The sequence below is a fragment of the Chlorocebus sabaeus genome, chromosome 15 (assembly GCF_047675955.1).
Source record: "Chlorocebus sabaeus isolate Y175 chromosome 15, mChlSab1.0.hap1, whole genome shotgun sequence".
Lineage (NCBI taxonomy): Eukaryota > Metazoa > Chordata > Mammalia > Primates > Cercopithecidae > Chlorocebus > Chlorocebus sabaeus.
In genome coordinates, this window is record NC_132918.1 from 35065246 (window position 1) to 35090270 (window position 25025).

Genomic DNA, 25025 nt, shown 5'->3' on the forward strand with positions numbered 1-25025 from the left:
TCCCCAGCTCATCTTTGCCTTAGCCTGATCTCAAAATGCCCACGGCCATTCCAGCACCACCTAACAGAGAACAAGTTAGAGTTGAAAGAAAATAAACAACTACAAATTATCAAAATATCTTACTTGCAAATTTCACAAAAACATATGACCATGTGAAGATACCATTGGGGACCTTCCCAGGATGCTGGGAGAGACCTCCCTAGCTTAAACACAGAAAATCCACCTCTACCCATCTGCTTTCTACTTCTAAAAATTTTACTGAAAGCATCTGTCTGTTATCATCTCCTCTATCCCTCGTCCTTATGGTATTACACTGTTTTATGCTTTTACTGTTATTTTAGAGAAGTTTCAAAGAAATAGATTCATGTTCACATCATGCTTACCTACAAGTCTTCATTTTATTCAGACTTTTGGTATCAATTCCAATTAATTCAATAATATGTACAATAACTTGTATCATTAAACTACTGACCTCATTTCATTATAACTATCAATTGCACCTTGTTTTTAAAAAGTATAAAAGGTAACTACAAAAGTAAATGTTATTAAGGACTAAGAAATTTATTAGTGGCCCTTTAAAAAAAAAAAAAAAGTAACTATAGAATCTTCACCTCTCCCACAATAAGCTTTCCTGTTTGCAAAATAATCTGTATATCCACACCTGAGGAGGGTTTGGATAGCCTCGTGCTATATAAATATCATGAAATAGAGTGGGAAAAGATAATTTTTTTTCTTTTTTTTGAGATGGAATTTCGCTCTTGTTGCCCAAGCTGGAGTGCAGCAGCATGATCTCTGCTCACTGCAACCTCCACCTCTCAGGTTTAAGAGATTCTCCTGCCTCAGTCTCTCGAGTAGCTGGGATCACAGGCGCCCACCACCAAGCCTGGCTAATTCCTTGTATTTTTAGTAGAGATGGGGTTTCATCATGTTGGCCAGGCTGGTCTCAAACTCCTGACCTCAGGTGATCCACCCACCTTGATCTCCCTAAGTGCTGGGATTACAGGCGTGAGCCACCGCGCCTGGCCAGGAAAAGATAATTTTAATAGCAAATGACTAGAAGAGAACTGAACAGTAGCTGGAAAATGTTAACTTATCAATCTATGTATAAAATTAGCAGAATCAATAGTTTAAATATTTATACTGAGACCTCTCTTACACCAGAGGTAATTGTAAAAATGAAAAGCATTTTCAACCTTGGCATACTGAGAAAACTGTAATTGTGCTCACTTAAACCATAAGACTAGATTTGATTACACAAGTCCTAACATGTAAGTTAACTTTTCTGGGGTTCTTCAATACCTTTGACCTGAATTCCAAGCTTTTTGAGGGCCTCTTCAACAGACTGGCTTTCTCGTTTTCTCATAAAGCCATTATCAATGTGTACAGCAATGACTTGATCTTGGTTCAAAGCACGATTTAGCAAAGCTGTACAAACTGTTGAGTCTACTCCACCACTGAGTAAAACCTACGAGGTAAAATGAAAAATCAAACTAAGCAAAACAAGCAAAAAAGAAAATAAACACTATCAGCTTAAATCGTTACCTAAAAGCGCTATTTCTATCAAAGATATGTATGGTAACTGGAAAAACACTCTAAAATTATAGAACATTTAAGGGCTGTGTTGAGGACTCTAGCTCTTGGATTCCACCATTATTGATATAAATTTGTAGACTTCTAGATAATAAATTGCTTACCAAAACTTTTGACGTGCCTACTCTCTCTTTGATCTCTCGAATGCACTCAAGTTCTCTGTTCTGCACCGTGAAGGTTCCACTGCACCCAGCTATATCATAAAGGAAATTCTTCAGTATTACTTTTCCATTTTCTGTAAGGCCAACTTCAGGGTGGAACTGTGCTCCATATAATTTTTTAGATTCATTTGCTATGCCTTTATAGAGAAAATAGTCACAAATTAAAATGTTTTCATGCTGAAAAGACTCAAGCAATAACCACAATTAATTTCTCACAATCTCTGCCTCTATGGTTTAAATTTTTTTTCTTTTTTTTTTTTTCGTAGACAGAGTCTCACTATGTCACCTAGGCTGGAGTGCAATGGCATGATCTCGGCTCCCTGCAACCTCCGCCTCCTGGGTTCAAACAATTCTCATGCCGCAGGCTCCCAAGCAGCTGGCATTACAGATGTGTGCCACCACGCCCAGCTAATTTTTTGTATTTCTAGTACAGATGGGGTTTCAATATGTTGGCCAGGTGGCCTCGAACTCCTGGCCTCAAGTGATCCACCTGCCTCAGCCTCCCAAATGCTAGGATTACAGGCATGAGCCACTGCTCCCAGCCAATTTTATTTTATTTTATTTTATTTGTTTTTTTCTTTTGTTTTGTTTTGTTTTGTTTTGAGACGGAGTCTCACTCTGTCGCCCAGGCTGTAGTGCAGTGGTGCGATCTCGGCTCAATGCCACCTCTGCCTCCCACGTCCAAGTGATTCTTCTGCCTCAGTCTCCCAAGTAGCTGGGACTACAGGTGCCTGCCACCACGCTCAGCTAACTTTAAAAATATTTTTAGTAGAGACGGGGTTTCACCATATTGGCCAGGCTGGTCTTGATCTCCTGACCTTGTGATCCGTCTTGGCCTCCCAAAGGGCTGGGATTACAGGCGTGAGCCACCGAGCCTGGCCTATTTTATTTTTTAGGCAGGGTATTTACTGCTCTGTCACCCAGGCTGGAGTGCAGTGGCATAATCATAGCTCACTATAGTCTCGATCTCCTGGGCTCAAGTGATCCTTTCACCTCAGCCTCCTAAGTAGCTGGAATGACAGGTGCGTGCCACCACACTCAGCTAATTTCTAAATATTTTGAAGAGATGGGGTTTTATCCTGTTGCCTTGCTGAACTCCTGGGCTCAAGTAATCCTCCTGCCTTGGCCTCCCAAAGTGCTGGGATTATGGGTGTGGGCCACTGCACACAGCCTTCTTCCTCTATAAATGTTAAAACTGATATGTCTCACTGGATTTTTAGCTATAGGAAAAATAAATACATAACAAAGACAAAAACTACATTGCTGTAACCTTTCTTTATAAAGGTCTTTCTTGACACAGCAATTAATGAGCTAGAGGACAGTATATTAAGTCCCACACAGAGATTATTTAACAGTATTCTCACCTCTCCACCCAAGTTACTTCAGTTGCCTTGTCTATCTAGTGCATTGATAATTCAGTTTTGGTTCTCATGTTGCACATGGCTTTCAAATGCATTGTACAGCTACCAAGTTCTCATATTAAAAGAATCTCATATATCAGACTTGTCAGAATATACTGTTTCTTTCTTGACTACTATTAACCACAAATACATATTCACCTACTTGACTAATGTGTTTCCAGCAAATATTACCTATGGGGCAATAGATGTTAGGCTAGGTATTTTACATGTGCATGTGTTACCCCTATTTTATGGCTCTGAGATATCGAGAAACTTGTATGAACTCTCAGGTAATTAAGTAACTAAATCAGGCCTGACAGGCTCCCTAACTCATACTCATTCTACTACACCACAGTACTTCACACCTTATTTGGCTCTCAGGATACCACTCTCTTGGTTTACTTATTTTACTGCCTATTCCTTCTGAATCTCCTTTGCTAGTTCCTCTCCATCTTGCCCATCTCTATACATGGAAGTTACTCAGTCCTCAGCCCTTAAATCTCTTTTCTAAACATTGAGAGATCTCACACTCTCATCACCTTAAAATTCTGTCTGTATGCCAGTAGACTCCCAAATTTATACCTCCAGTCCAGTTTTCTCCTCTGAAGTCCAGGCTCACATATACAACTGCCTACTCAGCACCTTTGTTTTGATGTTTAATACAGCACCTTGAATTTAATATTGCAAACTCAAACTCCTGAGGTCTTTCCAATCAGGTAATTAGAAACATTTTCCTTTTGGTTCCTCAGGCCAAAAAACTTGGGAGTTAAAACTTGATTCTACTTTTTCTTCCTCACTCCATATTCAATCTAACAGCAAATCTTGTGTCTCTCCCTTCAAAACAGTGGAATCCAATCACTCCTAACAACGTCTACCTCTATTACCCTAGTCCTGACAACTTCCACCTCTGTCAACCTGGTCCTAACAACTTCCTCTTCTACTGTTATAAAAAAAACTGGGTTCTTTTCCCATAACCAGGAAAAGTTAGGCACGCAGACACTTTGAAAGGTAAGGAGTAATGGAATTTATTGAGAAAAAAGGAAAAATCTCTCAGCAAAGTGAGAAGGCTTCCTGTTAACAAGCCCCCATCTCACAGATGGAATCCCAGGTCACCACACAGGAACAGGAAAGGCCAGGCTCCTCCCTCCTGCAAAGGGTGAGAACTTCCTGTGGCTCCACCCTGTTCTCCCAGTAGGCAGGCTGGTGGGAGATTCTCCAGGTACCCTCCCCTTTTATCTTCCTCCTGCATCTATCACTACTATCTTGATCCTGACAACACTGTCCCTCTCCTGGTTACTAAAATAAATTCCTAGCTCGTCTTCTTACTTCTCTTTCACCCTGTATCTTTTCTCCTCATCACAGCTTAATCCTGAAATTAGATCACATCTCTCCTTCATTAAAAACCCCACCTCACTATGAGTAAAGCCAAAGTATAGGAGTGGCCAAAAGGTCCTATGTTCTGGCATCCAACTACTTCTCTAACTTCACCTTCTTTCACTCTCCCCGTCATGCTTACTCTGCTCCAACCACGTGGATTCCTTGCTGCTCCTCAAATATGGTACCCACCCAGGATCTCTACTGCTGTTTCCTCTTTCCCCAAATATCCAAAAAGGTTAGCACTTATTTTCTTCGTGTCCAGTGTCATCTTATAGGAATGCCTTCCCTGAATAGCCTATAAAATTGCAACAACCCTAATCATACATATTCCAGAATACCCTCTTCCCCTAGTTTTTCAATGTAAACACTATCTGACTCTGACATATTCCGTATTTCTTTATTGTTTACTTTCCTTTTTTTCCAGTGTTAAACAAGAATTTTTGCTATATTGGTTTTAGGTTTTGTTTTCTTTTTAAGGGAGAGGGTCTTGCTCTGTTGCCCAGGATGGAGTGTAGGGGTGCAACCACAGCTCAACACAGCCGTGATCTCTTAGGATCAAATGATTCTTCTACCTCAGCCTCCTGAGTAGCTAGGACTGCAAATTTGCATCACTACACCTGGTTAATTTTTTTAAAATTATTTTTATGTAGAGATGGAGTCTCACTATGGTGCCCAGGCTGGTTTCGAACTCCTAGCCTCAAGCTATCCACCTTCCACAGTCTCTCAAAGTGCTGAGTCACAGACTCTCAAGTGAGAGTCACCACACCTGGCCTGTTTTATTCATTGCTAAATCCTTGACACCTAGAACTGTGCACGACACATAGTAAGTACTCAAATGTTTGTTGGATGAATAAAAATACACAAGCCTATCTACCACTGTTGGTCTTTTTTTTATGAAGTAAAACCATTCTTGAGCATTCCTATGCTAATGTCGGTTAAGTAACTGCAAGCAGATTACTAAATTCAGCATATCCATGACAAATCTTTTTTTCAACTTATTATTTAGCTGTGGCATCTCAAAGAGAACTTGATTGATAAACCCACCTTTTTCTTTCACTGACTTCCAGGACTATTAGTGACCATTTACATTATTCAGGTAAGCAAGTCAAAACCCCAAACAGCCAGAAAGTCAATTTCCCTTCCTCAAAAAAGTAGAGAACAAAATGGTTTAAGGGCATGGGTCAGCAAACTTTCTGCAAAGGACTAGAGAGTAAATAGTTTAGGCTCTGTGCAACATATACAGTCCTTATATTTTATTATAACCCTTTAAAGATGTAAAAACATTCTTAGCTCCTGGATATTAAAAAAAAAGGCAAAAGACGAGATTTGACCAACCACAAGTCACAGTTTGCCAACCCTGGTTCAGGGAAATCTCTTGAGTACTTATTTGGGTGCTATGGGCTATGTATACCTAAGAAAGGAATAAAAGACAAGTAACTCTGATATAGTATAGTAGGAAGAGAGCAAGTTCTCAAATTTTTCCTGAGTCATAAAAGTATAGTGTTTTATGTTTGAGAAGCTTATATTAGGATGAACATTTTTCAAAGTATTTCAAAGCAAACCAGTAAACCAGTAAGTGAGAGACTTCTGGATAATCCTCTTATTATTAAATTCCCTTCATAACAGTTAATCCTACATTCATTATTATCTTTTAAAAAAGAGAAGAAAAATCAGAAGAAAAAGGAAAAATCAAAGAGTACCTCATACAGAAGCATATGCTTACTCTTCAGATAAAGTTTTTAAAATGAACTCTGCAAAACTTTTAGAATTTTCACCTGCTACTATGTTTCCAGAACGTGCCACAACCTTGAATCCATCAGCTACTTTGTCTACACTATCTCCATGTGTAAGCAAAACAACTTCTTCCTTCTGAAGGCCCCTAAACATACAAAAAATAAAACACACAAATATCTTAATTAAAAACATGATTCCTGGGTTCTTTTGTTTTAGAAACACAAGCTTGCCATATATGATTAGAAAAACAGGAAAAAAAAAGGTGACAATGGAATACTGCTAGCATTCAAATATTATGTCCATTACAAATAAAGCCAATAAAAAACGATAAATCTTAAAAAAGGCAATCCATAAAAACTGGAAGGAAACTAGAACAAATAAATATATGCAATTGGTAGTATAACCAGACACCCAGGAATAATTTTAAGAGAGTATAGAACAATAATTTCAACATTATATATCTGTTGAGATTTATGTTAAGAACAGAGGTATTTCAAAGACCTTAACACTTCATTCGGTAGTCTTATGTAAGTAGTAATAGGACTCAGTACTAAAACTATTATCCTGTAACTGTAAGTACAGTATAGATACAGGCATATGGTAGGTTAAAACAAATAATATAATTAGCTATCAACATTTTCAGCTTAAGAGTAAGGAGATACAAAATCAAAAGAGTTAGGTAAAAACCCTATAATCTTTCATTTTAACTGGAAATAAGTATACACTAATGATTCTGTTTTCTAATTCTAAAAGACTAGGTACTGCCCAACTCTGTTATCTGGAAGTCCTAGAAACAATTACAACCCAGTACCAATGTGGACCTCTAGTGCTAAACAAATTAATGATACTTAGTTAAGAAAGTGTTACTTAAGAGATTTAAGTAACATTAATCAAATGTAATATGTAGACTTTCTCTGGACCCTGATTCAAACAAATCAACCATAAAAATATACTGTTTACGTTATGGAAAATAACGTAAGAACTCAATATTAAATAATATTAAGGCATAGCCAGGTGTGGTGGCTCATGCCTGTAATCCCAGCACTTTGGGAGCCCGAGTCAGATCACCTAAGGTCAGGAGTTCAAAACCAGCCTAGCCAATATGGTGAAACTCAGTCCCTACTAAAAATACAAAAAAATTCGCCTATAATCCCAGCTACTCAGGAGACTGAGGTGGGAGAATCACTTGAACCTGGGAGGTGGAGGTTTCAGTGAGCCGAGATCATGCCACTGCACTCCAGCCTGGGCATGCGACAGAGCAAGACTCCATCTCAAAAAACAAATTAAATTAAATTACAAAATAAATAATAAACATTAAGGAATAAAAATGTAAATTAAAAATAAAGCAAGAAGATAAAGTACATTAATGCCAAAAAGATATTTTGGGGTTTGTTGTTGTCATCATTGTTTAGGAATAGTGTAGGTTGTGATAGAGTCTCAGAATTTTAGAACTAGAAAGACAGAAAAATGTCAAATCTTAACCAAATCTTTATGTTTAAAGCTTCTTCTGGTATATCACAAACAAGATTCCTGAAATGGTTTTCAAGATTAGTCACATGAAATAAGGATGAGTGTATGTGTCAACACCTCTCCATTATGAAGCTGAACAAGCACTGGCTCTCAAACTCATTTTGGCAATAACTTCAGTTTAAAAAACTATTCTGAGCAACCTTAGCTTTTTTATTAATCTTCCTTTGAAAAATAGTAATCTTCGGCAGGGCACGGTGGCTCATGCCTGTAATCCCAGCACTCTGGGAGGCCGAGGTGGATAGATCACGAGGTCTAGGAGTTTGAGACCAGCCTGGCCAATATGATGACACCCTGCCTCCACTAAAAATACAAAAATTAGCCAGGTGTGGTGACTCACACCTGTAGTCCCAGCTACTCGGGAGGCTGAGGCAGAAGAATCGCTTGAACCCAGGAGGCGCAGGTTGCAGTGAGCTGAGATGATGGCACTGCACTCCAGCCCAGGTGGCAGAGCAAGACTCCGTCTCAAAAACAAAAAAAAAAAAAAAGAAAAAGAAAAATAATAATCTTTAAAAACAGATGAAAGAGTGAAAAGGGAAAATACGAATGTTGGTATCACTATATATGATTCCAAATAGGGTTCCACAACTGCACAGGTGTTTTCAAATTTCTTAAATACCTTCCTTACTCCCTATTAACATCACCACCATCCCATGTTGTCTTGACACTCAACTGGAAGGCAAACGTGACAATTACACTTGTGGTCACTACTATACCCTTAATTTTGTTTATGAATTATAGAATCTCCAATTGTGAAAAATAACAGTATCAACTTTAAATTAATTACTACTGTTCTTATTCATCTAAAAATGTAATACCTGAATAATGAACATGTATTATCCACACTAATGTTGAAAACTCCATCTTCTCTAACACTTTTTTTGTGCACAGTACCTCCAAATACCTTATTCATCATCTGTTCAAAGAAAAAAATTAATGTTAATAGAAACAAAAGAAAAATACCCATTTTGTTATACTGATTTAATAATTTATATTATTTCTTTTCAGAACACCTGATATATCTGTATCCACAAAATAAAAGGAGTTTAATAAATGTAGATCATTTGGTATTGTTATATATAACTATACAGTTATTAACAGGCATTGTTATAAAACAAAATTGGATTCAAAATTTGACCTGCGTTTAAGTTTTGTTAAACACTGGCAGATTTTCCACTTAGTGTACTTTAATGAATTCATCTGCTTAAAAATAGATATCTTAATTACTTACATCTGAGTTTGATTTAAAAGCATTTTAAAAGGTATTCTGAGTTTGGAAAAAGCTACAGCAAACAACAAGAACCTTGTACCAGAACAAGAATTAGACAATAAATTTCTCCAAGCTATTTAAATCTTTGGCTCCAAAGGAACAGTCTGAAAGCCTGCCGAAGGCTGTGCTGTAAAGATGGGAGAAGCAGGAAAATCTGGCCTTTCAGTTAAGCTCATCTGTTCGAGTCCAATACGCTTATAGACTGATTTCAAATGGTCTCTTCAATTCAGCACCTCCTCTGTTAATCAATCTTCTTTTCTTATTTATCATTTACATGTCCCAAATTTCCCACCTCAGATAAATATACACAAGATTTTTGCAAACATTAAATCTGCAGTGATATAAACACTCCCACTCATCTTAGTGCATCTGTTCCACAACAGGTATCAGAAGATATCTGCCTTAATGCAGGTTGACCCAGCCCCTGACAGAAAATAAGACAGACGACTTAAATAAATGTTCATTCTTGTAACTCAGAGTAGCATATTCTTCAAAACCATTACCAAACGGTGCCCTCTACATTCTCCTTTTAGGTATTCACAATACACTGTCCCACAATAAAGGTTTGCGTTCGCTCCAGCAGGAAAGACACCTGCTAGCACTTGTTTAACACAGTATTTGTCAAACTAAAGACTCAGAAACAAAACTCTTTACTGTAGCACATTAACTAACACGCAGTTTAAGCAACATTGCTATGGTCTAATCAGTTCCCTTGACTCTAGTCTTGCCCATCTTCCAGCAATGTTCTAGAGACCTACCAATGTTAGCTACTACAGTATAAAGATGCTTCTATTAGTCTATGATTAAATTCTTCATTAGCGCTCTAGCATCTACAGCAAGAGTTGGTAAACTTTCTGTAAAGGGCCAGAGAAAAATATTAGCCTCTGCAGGCCCTACTGTGTCTGTACCAACTATTCAGTTCTTGCCACTGTCGCTCAAAAGCATCCATAGACAATACTTACAAAGAAATGGGTGTGACTGTTCCAATAAAACCTTATTTATGGACACAGACTTGAATTTTATTTTCACACATCACAAAATATAATTTTTTTCAATTTCCCAATCACTTAACAACGTAAAAAAATCATTCTTTGCTTGCAGGTCATGCAAAAACAGGGGGTAGGCCAGATTTGGTCTATAGGCCATAGTTCACTAACGCCTGGTCTACAGGATAAAATCCAAGTTCCTTATATTAAACATAAGACTTCCTTACCTGACCCTTGTCTAATTTTTGGTTTCACCTTCCCCCTCATTTTCTACTCCAGTCCATTCAAACTAGAGTGATTATCAAAACAGACTATGTTCTGTCCTCCCTGTCTTCAGGTCTCTTTACAGCCCAAGGGCCCTAGCAAAGTATATGGCCAGTATGTATTCCTGATAAACCCTGAGGTTCTAACTGCCTCAAGGAATCCCATATAGTACTCCAGGTCCACCACCCAATCAAATCAGCTCCTCTTATCTTTCTTATATATCAAAGTTTTCTAAGTTTTAGAATGAGAAGGGAGAAAGGGAAGGAAATTCTGCCCAATAAAAATAATTTGACAAAATCTTGTGAGAGTATATAAAAAGCCAAGTGAAATCATAAAGAGTGAAGAGACAAGTCACAATCCAGAAGGTATCTGCAATAATATATAGTTGGGAAAAGTTTAGTATCCAGAATATATAAAGGCTCCCACAACACAATACCAAGACAATTTAATACAAAAATGAACAAGTATCTACAGTAAAGCAGACACAAATGGCAAATAAACATATGAATCTTACAATAACAAGGAAAATTAACTTTGAGACTACAATGTGACCCCCATTTAATACCTTTGCAGATAAGAAAATACAAAAAGAAATCTAATCATGTCAAGGGTTGGCAGGGATATAGAGCAGAAGATGTTTTTATATATTGTTGTGGGAACATAAATTGAGGGAAAAAATTATCATTTACCTAGTGAAGCTGAAAATGTACATTATGACCCAGCATTCCTACTGCCAGTTACCCTGGAGAAAATTTTGTGTATGTATAACACCAGAAAACAAGTACAAAAATATTCATGGCAATATTGTCTAAATAGAAAAAAACTAGAAAGCTAACAGTATGAACACTGGAATGTAAAAGTAACATGCTATATTCAAACAAATTCAATAGTGAAAATGAATAATTTACAGTAAAATGTACTAACATGAACGAATCTCAAAACCAAAGCTGAAAATAATACACGTAGTATGACTTCACTTATATATAGGTCAATAGACAAAACAAATATATTATTTAGGAATATAAACATACACATAAAACTATAAAAAAAAAGAAACGGAATGAATAATAAAATTCAGGAAAGTTGGTTGCCACTGATAGGAAGAGAAGAATGTGAATGGAGACATACAAAGAAAGTTTCAAAAGCTCTACCGATATTCTGTTTTTTTATGCTGGGGGGGTGTAAATCAGTAAGAGATATAAAAGGGAGCAGTATAGATATTTTTCTTATAAAGCAAAGAATCACGAGGAAGCAATTAGAAAGGCTCTGTCAGGAGAGTCCAGTTAATGGGAAAAGATGGTATATAAGACACTGAAATTGCTCAAATTTCAGAATGTCATGGGGGGCAAAGGTACACACTTAGGTCCTAAAAATTACCCAACCTAGTCACTAAGTGGCAGCACTTTACAAACAATACATTAGCTAGACAGCATCATCTATATCCTTATTTTATGGAAGGACAAATTCTGCCCAAATAACCAAGATCGGCATATCCCATTATCTTACTACAAAAGTTCACATGATAATAAAGGCAAAAATTGTTATGCATAACATCAGCAGGCCTGGCTTTGGCTGTAAGATATCCTATCGAATGACAGAACAATTTGGCCTTATACTTGTATCAGGAAACTGACATAATGGGGAAACACTAAGCCATTATCTCTTAAATTAAAGGAGCATTTTTCAGACATATTTCACTCTAAGTAAGCCCTAAAAATATATCTTGTGAGATTCTTCCTTAGGAGAAGTTACAATGCCTCTCAATATACTAACAACCATTTAATATAAGTTGTGCTATATGATTAACATTGAGTACTCTGACAAAGAAAATCAGTAAATTATATAAATATATGACACCCTGGGACCAAAAAAAAAGAAGCCAGCCAATATCCAACATTCAACTCAATCAGGGTACAGGCTCTTCTAAGACTACTAGATGGAAAAATCTTTCTATTTGCCAAGTCAAATTCATAATCACTTTTCAAAGAACACTGAAAGGAAAAAAGAGGCTTTTACTATAAAATGCAAAATTGTACACCTACTTTGGAACACAGTTTTGGCAATTTCTTACAAAACAAAACATACTCTTAAAAAACGATTTAGTAATCATTCTCCTTAAGAATTTACTGAAAAAGCCGAACATTTATGTCCACACAAAAACCTGTACATGGATGTTCACAGCAGCTTTATTCATAATTACCGAAACTTGGAAGTCACCAAGATGTTAGTAGATGAGTAAGTAAACTGTCACTTACTGAATGAGTGAGTGAATGAACTGTGATACATCCATACAAAGGAATATTATTCAGTGCTAAAAAGAAATTAGCTACCCAGACTGAAAAGACATGGAAGAACTTTAAATGCACATTACTAAGTGAAAGAAGCCAATCTGAAAAGGCTACATACTGTATGATTCCAACTATATGACATTCTGAAAAAGGCAAAACTATAAAGATGATAAAAAAATTTGAGTGGTTGCCAGGAGTTGGGGGATGAATAGGTAAAGGATTGGGCAGTCAAAATACTATGCATAATACTCCAATGGTAGATACATGTCATTATACATTTGTCCAAAACAATAGAATGTACAAAAATCAAGAATGAACCCTAATGTAAACTAAAGACTTTGGGAATAATGATGTGTTGATGTAGATTCCTCAGTTATATCAAATGTAACACTGGTGTGGGATACTGATAATGGGAGAAGCTATGCATGTGTAGCGGTTGGAGGTATTTAAGATATTTCTGTACCTTCTTAATTTTGCTGAGAATGTAAAACCACTCTAAAAACAAAGTATTTGGAAAAAAAAAAAAGAAAGAAAAGAAGACGAGTACCTTATCTCAAGATCTCAGTAAGTCCCTACTTATTCTTACTTTTTTTTTTTTTTTTGAGGAGTTTCGCTCTTGTCATTCAGGCTGGAGTGCAATGGCACTATCTCCGCACACCGCAACCTCCACCTCCCGGGTTTAAGCGATTCTCCTGACTCAGCCTCCCAAGGAGCTGGGATTACAGGCATGTGCCACCACACCCAGCTAATTTTGTATTTTTAGTAGAGACGGGGGTTTCCCCATGTTGGTCAGGCTGGTCTCGAATTCCTGACCAGGTGATCCGCCCACCTCAGTCTCCCAAAGTGCTAGGATTACAGGCGTGAGCCACCACGCCTGGCCTATTCTTACTTTCAATATAAAACCAAGGTACATATACTTATTAATTAATGTTACAGTGGAGACACCTGACAGATACCATCTTGATCAAATAATCCAAGTTAACATCACCCGTCATGCCACAAATCCACACCGTGTGCTGCCTGATAAGATGCTCTGAGAAGCACAGCACCAATTCTGTGATATACCTGCCAAAAGTTCATAACCTGAATCTAACAATGAGGAATCATCACAGAAAGCAAAGTTGGGAAATGTTCTACAAAATAACTAACACATGCTTTTTAAAAATACTTTCATGGTCATGAAAGAGAAGGAAACACTGAGGAACTGTTTCAGACTGAAAGAGTCTAAAGAAACAACAACTAAAAACAATACATAGTCCTGACTGATCTGTGGCCTATAAGGGATATTAATGAGACAAACTGAAATGTGAAGGAGTCTGTGGATTAGATTCTAACAATAAGTCAATGTTAACTTTTCTGACCTGGATAGTTGTACTGTGGTTAGGCAGTGAGAGTGTCCTAATACTTAGGAAATATAAGTAACAGGGCATCACGTGTGCAACTTTCAAACGGTTCAAAAATGTCAACAACTGGAGTATTAGGTAAAGGTATACAGGAGCTCTGTGTACTATTTCTGAAAATTTTATGTAAATTTGCATGTCCAAGGTTTTTTTAAATGGATAGTGTTTTGTTACATGAAATAGTATACTTACTACTCTGGAAATAGATTCCCTATCAGGCCAGTTCTGCCATACTAGTGTGGTAATTCACATATTTGTAATATTTGCGCAAGTTATCTCATCCAACTAATCCTAAATATCCTAAAGAGAGAAAATACTAATACAGTATGAGTCACAAACAGAATAAAATATAAGTAAGCTTTCAAAACAAATTTGCTGACATACCTGCATGCCATAGCAAATTCCAAGAACAGGCTTGCCAATAGTGAATATTGCTGGATCAAACCACGGAGCATCTTCAGCATACACAGAATTAGGTCCTCCAGAGATGATAATAGCACTGTGATTTAAGGAACAATCAGTGAAGAATCTCTGTTAATTTTTACACAAGGTCTATGCCCTCTCTCCCTTGTGCCACTGAGGGAAACAACACAGATTCAGAAATTTTGTTGTTTTTGGTAGAATGTAGCAAATTCTAATTATATCACAGCGAATTACCACCCTACACGGTTTAATTATTTTTACTGTACTTTACTGCAATGTTTAGAAGTCTATCAAGCATTTACTTGTTAATAAGCACAAACTTCCAAATAGATAATACCAATGTTTCTATCTGCGATATTTAGCATGGATTTGTTTTACTTATTTCCTTATCAGTGGAAGAAGTATGTAAGAATTCTGGAGATGGTGAAAACACGGGTCTTCTCAGAGCCTAGCAGGTCACAGAACAACTGAAAGTATTATGAAGGCCCTGGGTGGCTCAGAGCAAAGTACTCTACAACAAAAGACGGCAGAATAGAAAGTATAAATTACCTAACTTTGCCTGTTTACAGCATCCACCATCCCCAGCAATTTTCCCTGAGCCCAAGAAAGGGAGCTAATAACAATTCTGCCCCACATGCCCTGCTCTCAGAAATCAGGCCAGTAGTATAATTTAGCTACCTTACAATTTGCAGAGCATGGGTTAACTTGGGAGTCAAACTACTACACTAAGGGAAAACTCCAAACTGAGGCCTATGTTCCTCTCCTGGCCATTAATACATCTACACTGGCCATCAGTATTCACTCAAAAAATTTAAACATTTTAATATCAGGAATTTCACAAAAATTCAGATTTCTGGATTTTCTTTAGGGAAAAAAGAATCTGGAAACACTGGGCCTTCACTCCTGTATAACTACAACCAACTGGAATCATAAAGAGGCTTGCACCTTCAAGCTGCACATGCTCTCCAGTTTGCCACACATGCCCACTCACATAATAAAGGTATACTTAGTCCCTTTATTCAATTTAAGGTACTCTCTAACTCATTTTGAGTTTGCAGATAAATCTGTTTCATCTGTATTTCAAAGAAAAAGGCATTGTAAAATCTAATCAAAATTTACTTACAAATTTGGATTGCAACACACTTTTTAATTAGTCGTTCCCTGTCATATAAAAATATACAAAGTATATTGCTAGATTTATAATACATCCAGAAGAATAATATGACATAAGTCAAATTTATTTTTTTAAAAAATCTCAGTAAGGCTGGGCATGGAGGCTCACACCTGTAATCATAGCACTTTGGGAGACAGAGATGAGCAGACTGCTTGAGCCCAGGAGTTCAAGACCAGCCTGGGCAATATGGCAAAACCCCATGTCTACAAAAAATTTTAAAAAATAAAAAACAAAACAGTGAGAGAGAGAAAAAAAAAAAAATTCAGTGAGCTAGGTCATTTTTTTAAAAAACAGCAATTTCAATGAGCTCAAAAGCACCTTTTGAACTTTGTATGAGCAACCTGAGAGTGGTAAACATTTGCCAGCATGTGTCCTGCAAAAGAGAGACGGATGACAACCTATTCAGATGATAAATATGAGATCTTTAAGATAACAATTCTAAAGGGAAATGGGGTTACCCCTAAGGGTAGATCTATAACCTAACTCCTTAAAAATACAGAAGCTAAGGCCGGGTGCAGTGGCTCACACCTGTAATCCCAGCACTTTGGGAGGTCGAGGCGGGCGGATCACGAGGTGAGGAGATTGAGACCATCCTGGCTAACATGGTGAAACCCTGTCTCTACTAAAAATACAAAAAATTAGCCAGGCGTGGTGGTGGGTGCCTGTAGTCCCAGCTACTTGGGAGGCTGAGACAGGAGATTGGTGTGAACCCAGCAGACAGAGCTTGCAGTGAGCTGAGATCGCGCCACTGCACTCTCCATCCAGCCTGGCAACAGAGTGAGACTCCGTCTCAAAAAAAACAAAACAAAACAAAACAAACAGAAGCTGAAATTCTATAAAACATACTTAATAACCAAGACCTCTAGATTCTATTATATTATATTTAGTTTCACAAAGGATAACCACCATGGGACTGCCTAGTACTCCTTAATCTGCTAAATAACTCAAGGATATAAGATTCTTAGTGCTATTAAAAAAACAAAAAAGTCATGGACTTAGTTAAGGATAAAACTCAAGCAGTACTTAAACCAATTATGAATGTCTTATTTCAACAAATCTTTAAAAGCTAATCACTCTCTGAGCCTTCCATTTCTACCCTGCTATTTTGAAACTAACTTGCAATTACAAGGCCCAATAAGCCATAATTCACTCCAAATACCAATTTTATGTATCAGGCAGATCAAGTTTCTAAAAATAGATGGGCCACGTGGGGTGGCTCACGCCTGTAATCCCAGCAGTTTGGGAGGCTTGAGGCGGGCAGATTACCTTAGGTCAGGAGTTCGAGACCAGCCTGGCCAACATGGCAAAACTCCATCTCACCTAAAAATAAAAAAATTAACCAGGTGTGGCAGCACCTGCCTGTAATCCCAGCTACTCGGGAGGCTGAGGCAGTAGAATCTGCCAGGTTGAACCTGGGAGGCAGAGGCTGCAGTGAGCCGAGATCACACCACTGCATTCCAGCCTGAGCGACAGAGTGAGACTCCATCTCAAAAAAGTAATAATAATAACAAAAATAAGTAGGTTAAGATGTCTCTCATGTCACAAGATGTTCTAGAAAAGGGGTGGTCAAATAGTTATTTCTGCAGAAAGGATTACAGTAATAAAAGCCACAGTGATATAGTTCCTATTCTCCTGCTACATAAGGGAAATTTGAGGTACAAACTGAACCTAGACACTGTTTATGATCAAGTGACATGAAACCCATTAGATTTCTCTCGCCAAGTATTCAGCTATCCTATTCTAGTATCTATTTAGTCTGTTACTTTGCTGGGGATTTTTCATTTGTTTGGGGTGAGGGGAATGATGGAGCTCTGATCTGACAGAGAGCCATTCAGATTTATCACAAAGTTTTTTGATCCCTCTAAAAAACTAGTTCTTACTGGTAAATAGTCAGCTGAATTAGATAAACTCAAGGGTCCCTTGTTACTCTAAAATTCCATAGTTTAAAAGAGAAAGTCATTTCTTATCTGTATCCTAACACTAGAGCAGAATTAAATTTAAACCCGCCTTTTCTAATTTCTAATTCACTCTACTTCAGAGCCAAAATATCACAGGATAATGCACACATGTCTGTGAAGTCTTTAAAAGTTCTTTTAACCACTTTCACACTAGAAAGATAATTCTTTTAAGAAAAATAAAATTTTAAATTTTGGGAGAAGCATAGTACATGTAATATTAAAGTTTAAAAGCCAATTAAGGACATAAACTGCACTTGCTTGCTTCCACATAACAGTCTTAATCTAAGAAAAAACAACAATTAAAAAAAAATTAAAAAGCATGACATTGGCCGGGCACAGTGGCTCACGCTGGTAATCCAGCACTTTGGGAAACTAAGCAGGTGGATCACCTGAAGTCAGGGTTTCGAGACTAGCCTGGACAACATGGTGAAACCCATTCTGTACTAAAAATACAAAAATTAGCCAGGTGTGGTGGCATGCGCCTGTAGTTCCAGCTACTCCAGAGACGGAGGCAGGAGCATCGCCTGAATCCAGCAGGGGGAGGTTGCAGTTAGCCAAAATCGTGCCACTGTACTTCAGCCTGGGTAACAAAGTGAGACTCCATCTCAAAAAAAAGAAAGCATGACATTAACCAAAAATAGCGGTTAAAGGAAGAAACGATATAAGCTGGCTGTTATTTTGACTAGTTCTAAGGGTACAAGCTGTCAAAATTAGCCCGTATATTAGATTTAAGAAATCTTCTCCATACTTTGGAAACTAGTCTATTGGGACAGGAAGCAAAAACACTTACTGTACACAGATTTCTTCTCTTTGGAGTATTCTAGCCAACTTCCTACTTTCCTTTGATAAAATGCTTTTGGGTAAAGGAATGAATGACCACAACAGCTACATCTAACTCTGACCCACAAATCCTATAAAACATAAAATACTCAAAAGATAATAAGTTCTTTCAACTGTGCAATTAAAATTAATCCTTTTAAACTGAAAGCTTAAATTTTTCCTTTTTCTCCCCAAATCAGAGCCATGGGAAATCACTCATAAAACCATTCCATATCTTATTTTCGTAGAAAAATTCAGTGCTCAAGCAAATTAATAATAAAATATTCCACAATCTAAGTTCAATCTCCTCATAAAAAGATTAGTGAAAAGCCTACCGGAATCCTTGTTCTTTTATAGCAAATGCTGGTGTTTCCAAGGGGAAAATTTCAGACTGCACGAACAGTTCCCTCACTCTTCGGTCTATGACTTTCCCGTACTGAGCACCAGCATCCAGAATGACAACAGCTCCTTCATAGTGGTGGTGGCCATCCTTAAGGTCTCCTCCAGCATTCTCCAGCTGTAAATATCAATACAAATACAAAGTCTTAATTATGAAAATTAAAGCTACAGTACTTAAAAAAAAATTTAATGATCACTGTCAGCTCCAAAAGAACACAGGAATGAAAACTTAGGACTTTATGAGTTACCAATTCAAAATACCCCTTTTAAAGGGAAGATTTTAATATATATCCATGCATGGGCATATATTAAACATTTAAACTTAATAAATGCTACCATTTATTGACTATGTAATATAGTGATCGTGTGTGTATATATATACCTTATATACATGACCTAATGGTAGGATGAGCATACAATCCAGCTGTGCCAAAATATAGTCCTGGTTTATGTTCCTTATATGGACATTATTATTAACAGTGCATCCTTTCAATCTCAAAGTGTCCCAGTTTGGACAATAAGTTATTTGGTCACCCTATCAATAGTCACAACATTTTTATGAGGGATATATACTAATGGGGAAAGATGCCAGAGTATAAGCACAGCCTAATTCACTGTGTTAGGATTTTTTTGTATTATCTGAGGAAAATGATATATGCATCTAACTCATAACACTAAGATTTTTAAAAGGCCTTTTAGGCCAGGTGCAGTGGCTCACGCCTGTAATCCCAGCAATTTGGGAGGCCAAGGCAGGTGGATTACCTGAGGTGAGGAGTTCAAGACCAGCCTGGCCAACATGGTGAAACTCTGTCTCTACTAAAAATATGAAAAATTAGTTGGGCGTGGTGGTGGGCACTGTAATCCCAGCTACTGGGGAGGCTGAGGCAGGAGAATCGCTTGAACCCAGGAGGCGGAGGTTGCAGTGGGCTGAGATCATGCCACTGTACTCTAGCCTGGGCAACAAGCGAAATTCTGTATCAAAAATAAATAAAAATAAAAAGACTTTTTAAATCTAATCGCTGTCAGGTATACATGGATACACTTTTCAGGAAGGTTAATTTGGCAAAATGTCAAGTTGTTAACTGAAATATACTGAAATACTTACCTGGAAGATGTTTCAAAATAATGCAAAAGTAGGTGCTATGGATGAAACAAGATTGCTCAGGTACTAAAATCACTGAAGCTGGGTGATAGGTACATTAAGTTCATTGTACTAATCTGGTCTCTATCCTGGATTTTTTTGTTTGTTTGCTTTTTTTTTTTTTTTTTTGTATATTTTAAATTTTACATAAACTCTTGGCCGGGCGTGGTGGCGCAAGCCTGTAATCCCAGCACTTTGGGAGGCCGAGACAGGCTGATCACGAGGTCAGGAGATCGAGACCATCCTGGCTAACACGGTGAAACCCCGTCTCTACTAAAAAATACAAAAAACTAGCCGGGTGAGGTGGCGGGTGCCTGTAGTCCCAGCTACTTGGCAGGAGAATGGCATAAACCCGGGAGGCGGAGCTTGCAGTGAGCTGAGATCCGGCCACTGCACTCCAGCCTGGGCGACAGAGCGAGACTCCGTCTCAGAAAAAAAAAAAAAAACTCTTTAAAAGTTTCTGTGTACCCTGGAAATCCACTTATAGGAAGAATATACAGTATAATGCCACTTAAATATGGCTTGCATAAAAGTGTAAAAGTCTGTATGCATGCATAAAAAAGGAAGAGTATGGCTGGACATACACCAAAATATTAACAGAGTGATGAAGTAGTTCATCTAAGTAATGGAACTATACATGATTTTCTATTTTTATTTCCTTACACTCTTCAATATGTCCTAAATGTTTACAATAAACATATTAAGGGAGGTTTTCTCCCTCTAGTTGTAAAATTTGCACATAAAAACCTTAAGTCAATCCTTTAGCCACTTGTGTAATCTTTTCCACCCTTCATCCCTTCTCCATTTATCTGCAAAAAATAAATGCAGGCCTCACCTACAACACCATTATTCCTTCTGCTGCAAAAAGGAACAAGCGTTCAGGCATGGTAGCTCACACCTGTAATCCCAGTATTTTGGGAAGCCGAGGCAAGCGGTTCACCTGACGTCAGGAGTTCAAGACCAGCCTGACCAACACGGAGAAACCCTGCCTCTACTTAAAATACAAAATTAGCCAGGCATTGTGGTGGGCGCCTATAATCCCAGCTACTCGGGAGGCTGAGGCATGAGAATCACTTGAACCCAGGATGTGGAAGTTGCCATGAGCCAAGATTGCACCATTGCACTTCAGCCTGGGCAACAAGAGTGAAACTCCGTCTCAAAAAAAAAAAAAAAGGAACAAGCAAGTCAGTCATCTACATAGGAGGATTTGTGAGAGAGACCCAATCCGGTGCCAGAAGAAAATTACTCAGGTCATAGAAATGAAGGTTTTGGTCACATGAATATCCAATAATGTAGAAGAGTAAGATCACAGAACAAACTAAAACTTTGTCCTTTCAGATCTTTACCCTTAGCGTTACTGTATACACACACATACACACACACACACAAACACACACACATCTTCGTGGATTTTCTCTATAATTCCTTAATCTTAACTTTTTTTTTTTTTTTTAAATTATACTTTAAGTTCTAGGGTGCATGTGCACAACGTGCAGGTTTGTTACATATGTATACTTTTGCCATGTTGCTGTGCTGCACCCACCAACTCGTCAGTACCCATCAACTCGTCATTTACATCAAGTATAACTCCCAATGCCATCCCTCCCCTCTCCCACTTCCCCATAATAGGCCCCGGTGTGTGATGTTCCCCTTCCACAGTCCAAGTGATCTCATTGTTCAATTCCCACCTATGAGCGAGAACATGCGGTGTTTGGTTTTCTGTTCTTGTGATAGTTTGCTCAGAATGATGGTTTCCAGCTGCATCCATGACCCTACAAAGGACACGAACTCATCCTTTTTCATGGCTGCATAGTATTCCATGGTGTATATGTGCCACATTTTCTTAATCCAGTCTGTCACTGATAGACACTTGGGTTGATTCCAAGTCTTTGCTATTGTGAATAGTGCCGCAATAAACATAGGTGTGCATGTGTTTTTACAGCAGCATGATTTGTAATCCTTTGGGTATATACCCAGTAATGGGATGGCTGGGTCATATGGTATTTCTAGTTCTAGATCCTTGAGGAATTGCCATACTGTTTTCCACAATGGTTGAACCAGTTTACAATCCCACCAACAGCGTAAAAGTGTTCCTATTTATCCACATCGTCTCCAGCACCTGTTGTTTCCTGACATTTTAATGATTACCATTCTAACTGGTGTGAGATGGTATCTCATTGTGGTTTTGATTTGCATTTCTCTGATGGCCAGTGATGATGAGCATTTTTTCATGTGCCTGTTGGCTGTAGGCATGTATGTCTTCTTTTGAGAAATGTCTGTTCATATCCTTTGCCCACTTTTTGATGGGGTTGTTTTTTTCTCGTAAATTTGTTTGAGTTCTTTGTAGGTTCTGGATATTAGCCCTTTGTCAGATGAGTAGATTGCAAAAATTTTCTCCCATTTTGTAGGTTGCCTGTTCACTCTGATGGTAGTTTCTTTTGCTGTGCAGAAGCTCTTTAGTTTAATTAGATCCCATTTGTCAATTTTTGCTTTTGTTGCCATTGCTTTTGGTGTTGTAGACATGAAGTCCTTGCCCATGCCTATGTCCTGAATGGTATTACCTAGGTTTTCTTCTAGGGTTTTTATGGTATTAGGTTTAACATTTAAGTCTCTAATCCATCTTGAATTAATTTTCATATAAGGAGTAAGGAAGGGATCCAGTTTCAGCTTTCTACTTATGGCTAGCCAATTTTCCCAGCAGCACTTATTAAATAGGGAATCCTTTCCCCATTTCTTGTTTTTGTCAGGTTTGTCAAAGATCAGATGGTTGTAGATGTGTGGTATTATTTCTGAGGACTCTGTTCTGTTTCATTGGTCTATATCTCTGTTTTGGTACCAGTACCATGCTGTCTTGGTTACTGTAGCCTTGTAGTATAGTTTGAAGTCAGGTAGCATGATGCCTCCAGCTTTGTTCTTTTGACTTAGGATTGTCTTGGCAATGCAGGCTCCTTTTTGGTTCCATATGAACTTTAAAGCAGTTTTTTCCAATTCTGTGAAGAAACTCATTGGTAGCTTAATGGGAATGGCATTGAATCCATAGATTATCTTGGGCGGTATGGCCATTTTCACAATATTGATTCTTCCTATCCATGAGTATGGAATGTTCTTCCATTTGTGTCCTTTTATTTCACTGAGCAGTGGTTTGTAGTTCTCCTTGATGAGGTCCTTTACTTCCCTTGTAAGTTGGATTCCTAGGTATTTTATTCTCTTTGAAGCAATTGTGAATGGAAGTTCACTCATGATTTGGCTCTCTGTTTGTATGTTACTGGTGTATAAGAATGTCTGTGATTTTTGCACATTGATTTTGTATCCTGAGACTTTGCTGAAGTTGCTTATCAGCTTAAGGAGATTTTGGGCTGAGACGATGGGGTTTTCTAAATATATAATCATGTCATCTGCAAACAGGGACAATTTGACTTCTTCTTTTCCTAACTGAATACCCTTGATTTCTTTCTCTTGCCTGATTGCCCTAGCCAGAACTTCCAACACTATGTTGAATAGGAGTGGTGAGAGAGGGCATCCCTGTCTTGTGCCAGTTTTCAAAGAGAATGCTTCCAGTTTTTGCCCATTCAGTATGATATTGGCTGTAGATCTGTCATAAATAGCTCGAGCAAACACATTCAAAAGCTAGCAGAAGGCAAGAAATAACTAAGATCAGAGCAGAACTGAAGGAGATAGAGACACAAAAAAACCTCCAAAAAATCAATGAATCCAGGAGCTGATTTTTTGAAAAGATCAACAAAATTGACAGACCACTAGCAAGACTAATAAAGAAGAAAAGAGAGAAGAATCAAATCGACGCAATTAAAAATGATAAAGGGGATATCACCACCGACCCCACAGAAATACAAACTACCATCAGAGAATACTATAAACACCTCTACGCAAATAAACTAGAAAACCTAGAAGAAATGGATAATTTCCTGGACACTTACACCCTCCCAAGACTAAACCAGGAAGAAGTTGAATCCCTGAATAGACCAATAGCAGGCTCTGAAATTGAGGCAATAATTAATAGCCTACCAACCAAAAAAAGTCCAGGACCAGATGGATTCACAGCCGAATTCTACCGGAGGTACAAGGAGGAGCTGGTACCATTCCTTCTGAAACTATTCCAATCAACAGAAAAAAAGGGAATCCTCCCTAACTCATTTTATGAGGCCAACATCATCCTGATACCAAAGCCTGGCAGAGACACAACAAAAAAAGAGAATTTTAGACCAATATCCCTGATGAACATCGATGGAAAAATCTTCAATAAAATACTGGCAAACTGAATCCAGCAGCACATCAAAAAGCTTATCCACCATGATCAAGTGGGCTTCATCCCTGGGATGCAAGGCTGTTTCAACATTCGCAAATCAGTAAACGTAATCCAGCATATAAACAGAACCAAAGACAAAAACCATATGATTATCTCAATAGATGCAGAAAAGGCCTTTGACAAAATTCAACAGTCCTTCATGCTAAAAACTCTCAATAAATTCAGTATTGATGGAACGTATCTCAAAATAATCTTAACTTTTTAAAAAATATTTTTAAGCACTACATTATTGCATAAATTTCTCAGACTCAGTCCCATTACTATCTTTACCGTTTTTACCAAATCTAAGTATGCTTTTTTACATTACAGGCGGAGTTATTGACTTGCATAATCCTAATATGCACAAATTTCAATTACTATGGTTTATACCAAGGTTTAATTACCAGTCCCCAACAACATGGCTCAAATTTCAGTTATCATACATTACTGTAAGTAATTACATAAAGGACAAACTTCATTGCCAGCTCTTCAGTCCACACACCACCATGTAAATAACAGATGAACATCAGGATCAGTGACCAATCACCTCCCTTCTTTCATTCTATTGGTGATTGGTCACTGGACAACAAACAGCCAAGAGTGCAGTGTGTTGCCTGTCTTACAGTGATAAACCTCAAAGGACTTTACAAATACAGATAATCTGGTCAGGCACGGTGGCTCAAGCCTGTAATCTCAGCACCTGGGGGAGGCCAATGTGGGCGGATCACGAGGTCAGGAGATCAAGACCAACCTGGCTAGCACAGTGAAACCCTGTTTCTACTAAAAATACAAAAAATTAGCCAGACGTGGT

At 37.9% G+C, this 25025-nt stretch overlaps 1 protein-coding gene across 1 annotated transcript in view; it reads right to left on the reverse strand.

Moving 5' to 3' along the window:
• GMPS (guanine monophosphate synthase) overlaps positions 1-25025 on the reverse strand; it is a 70273-nt gene that overhangs the window by 24875 nt on the left and 20373 nt on the right. Inside the window, exons 2-7 of the mRNA XM_008008622.3 lie at positions 18707-18888; positions 14382-14496; positions 8608-8705; positions 6304-6407; positions 1695-1888; positions 1300-1465 (exon numbers count right to left, since the gene is read on the reverse strand). Of these exons, the coding sequence (XP_008006813.1) occupies positions 1300-1465; positions 1695-1888; positions 6304-6407; positions 8608-8705; positions 14382-14496; positions 18707-18888 (859 nt within the window). The remainder of the gene's footprint in view (positions 1-1299; positions 1466-1694; positions 1889-6303; positions 6408-8607; positions 8706-14381; positions 14497-18706; positions 18889-25025) is intronic.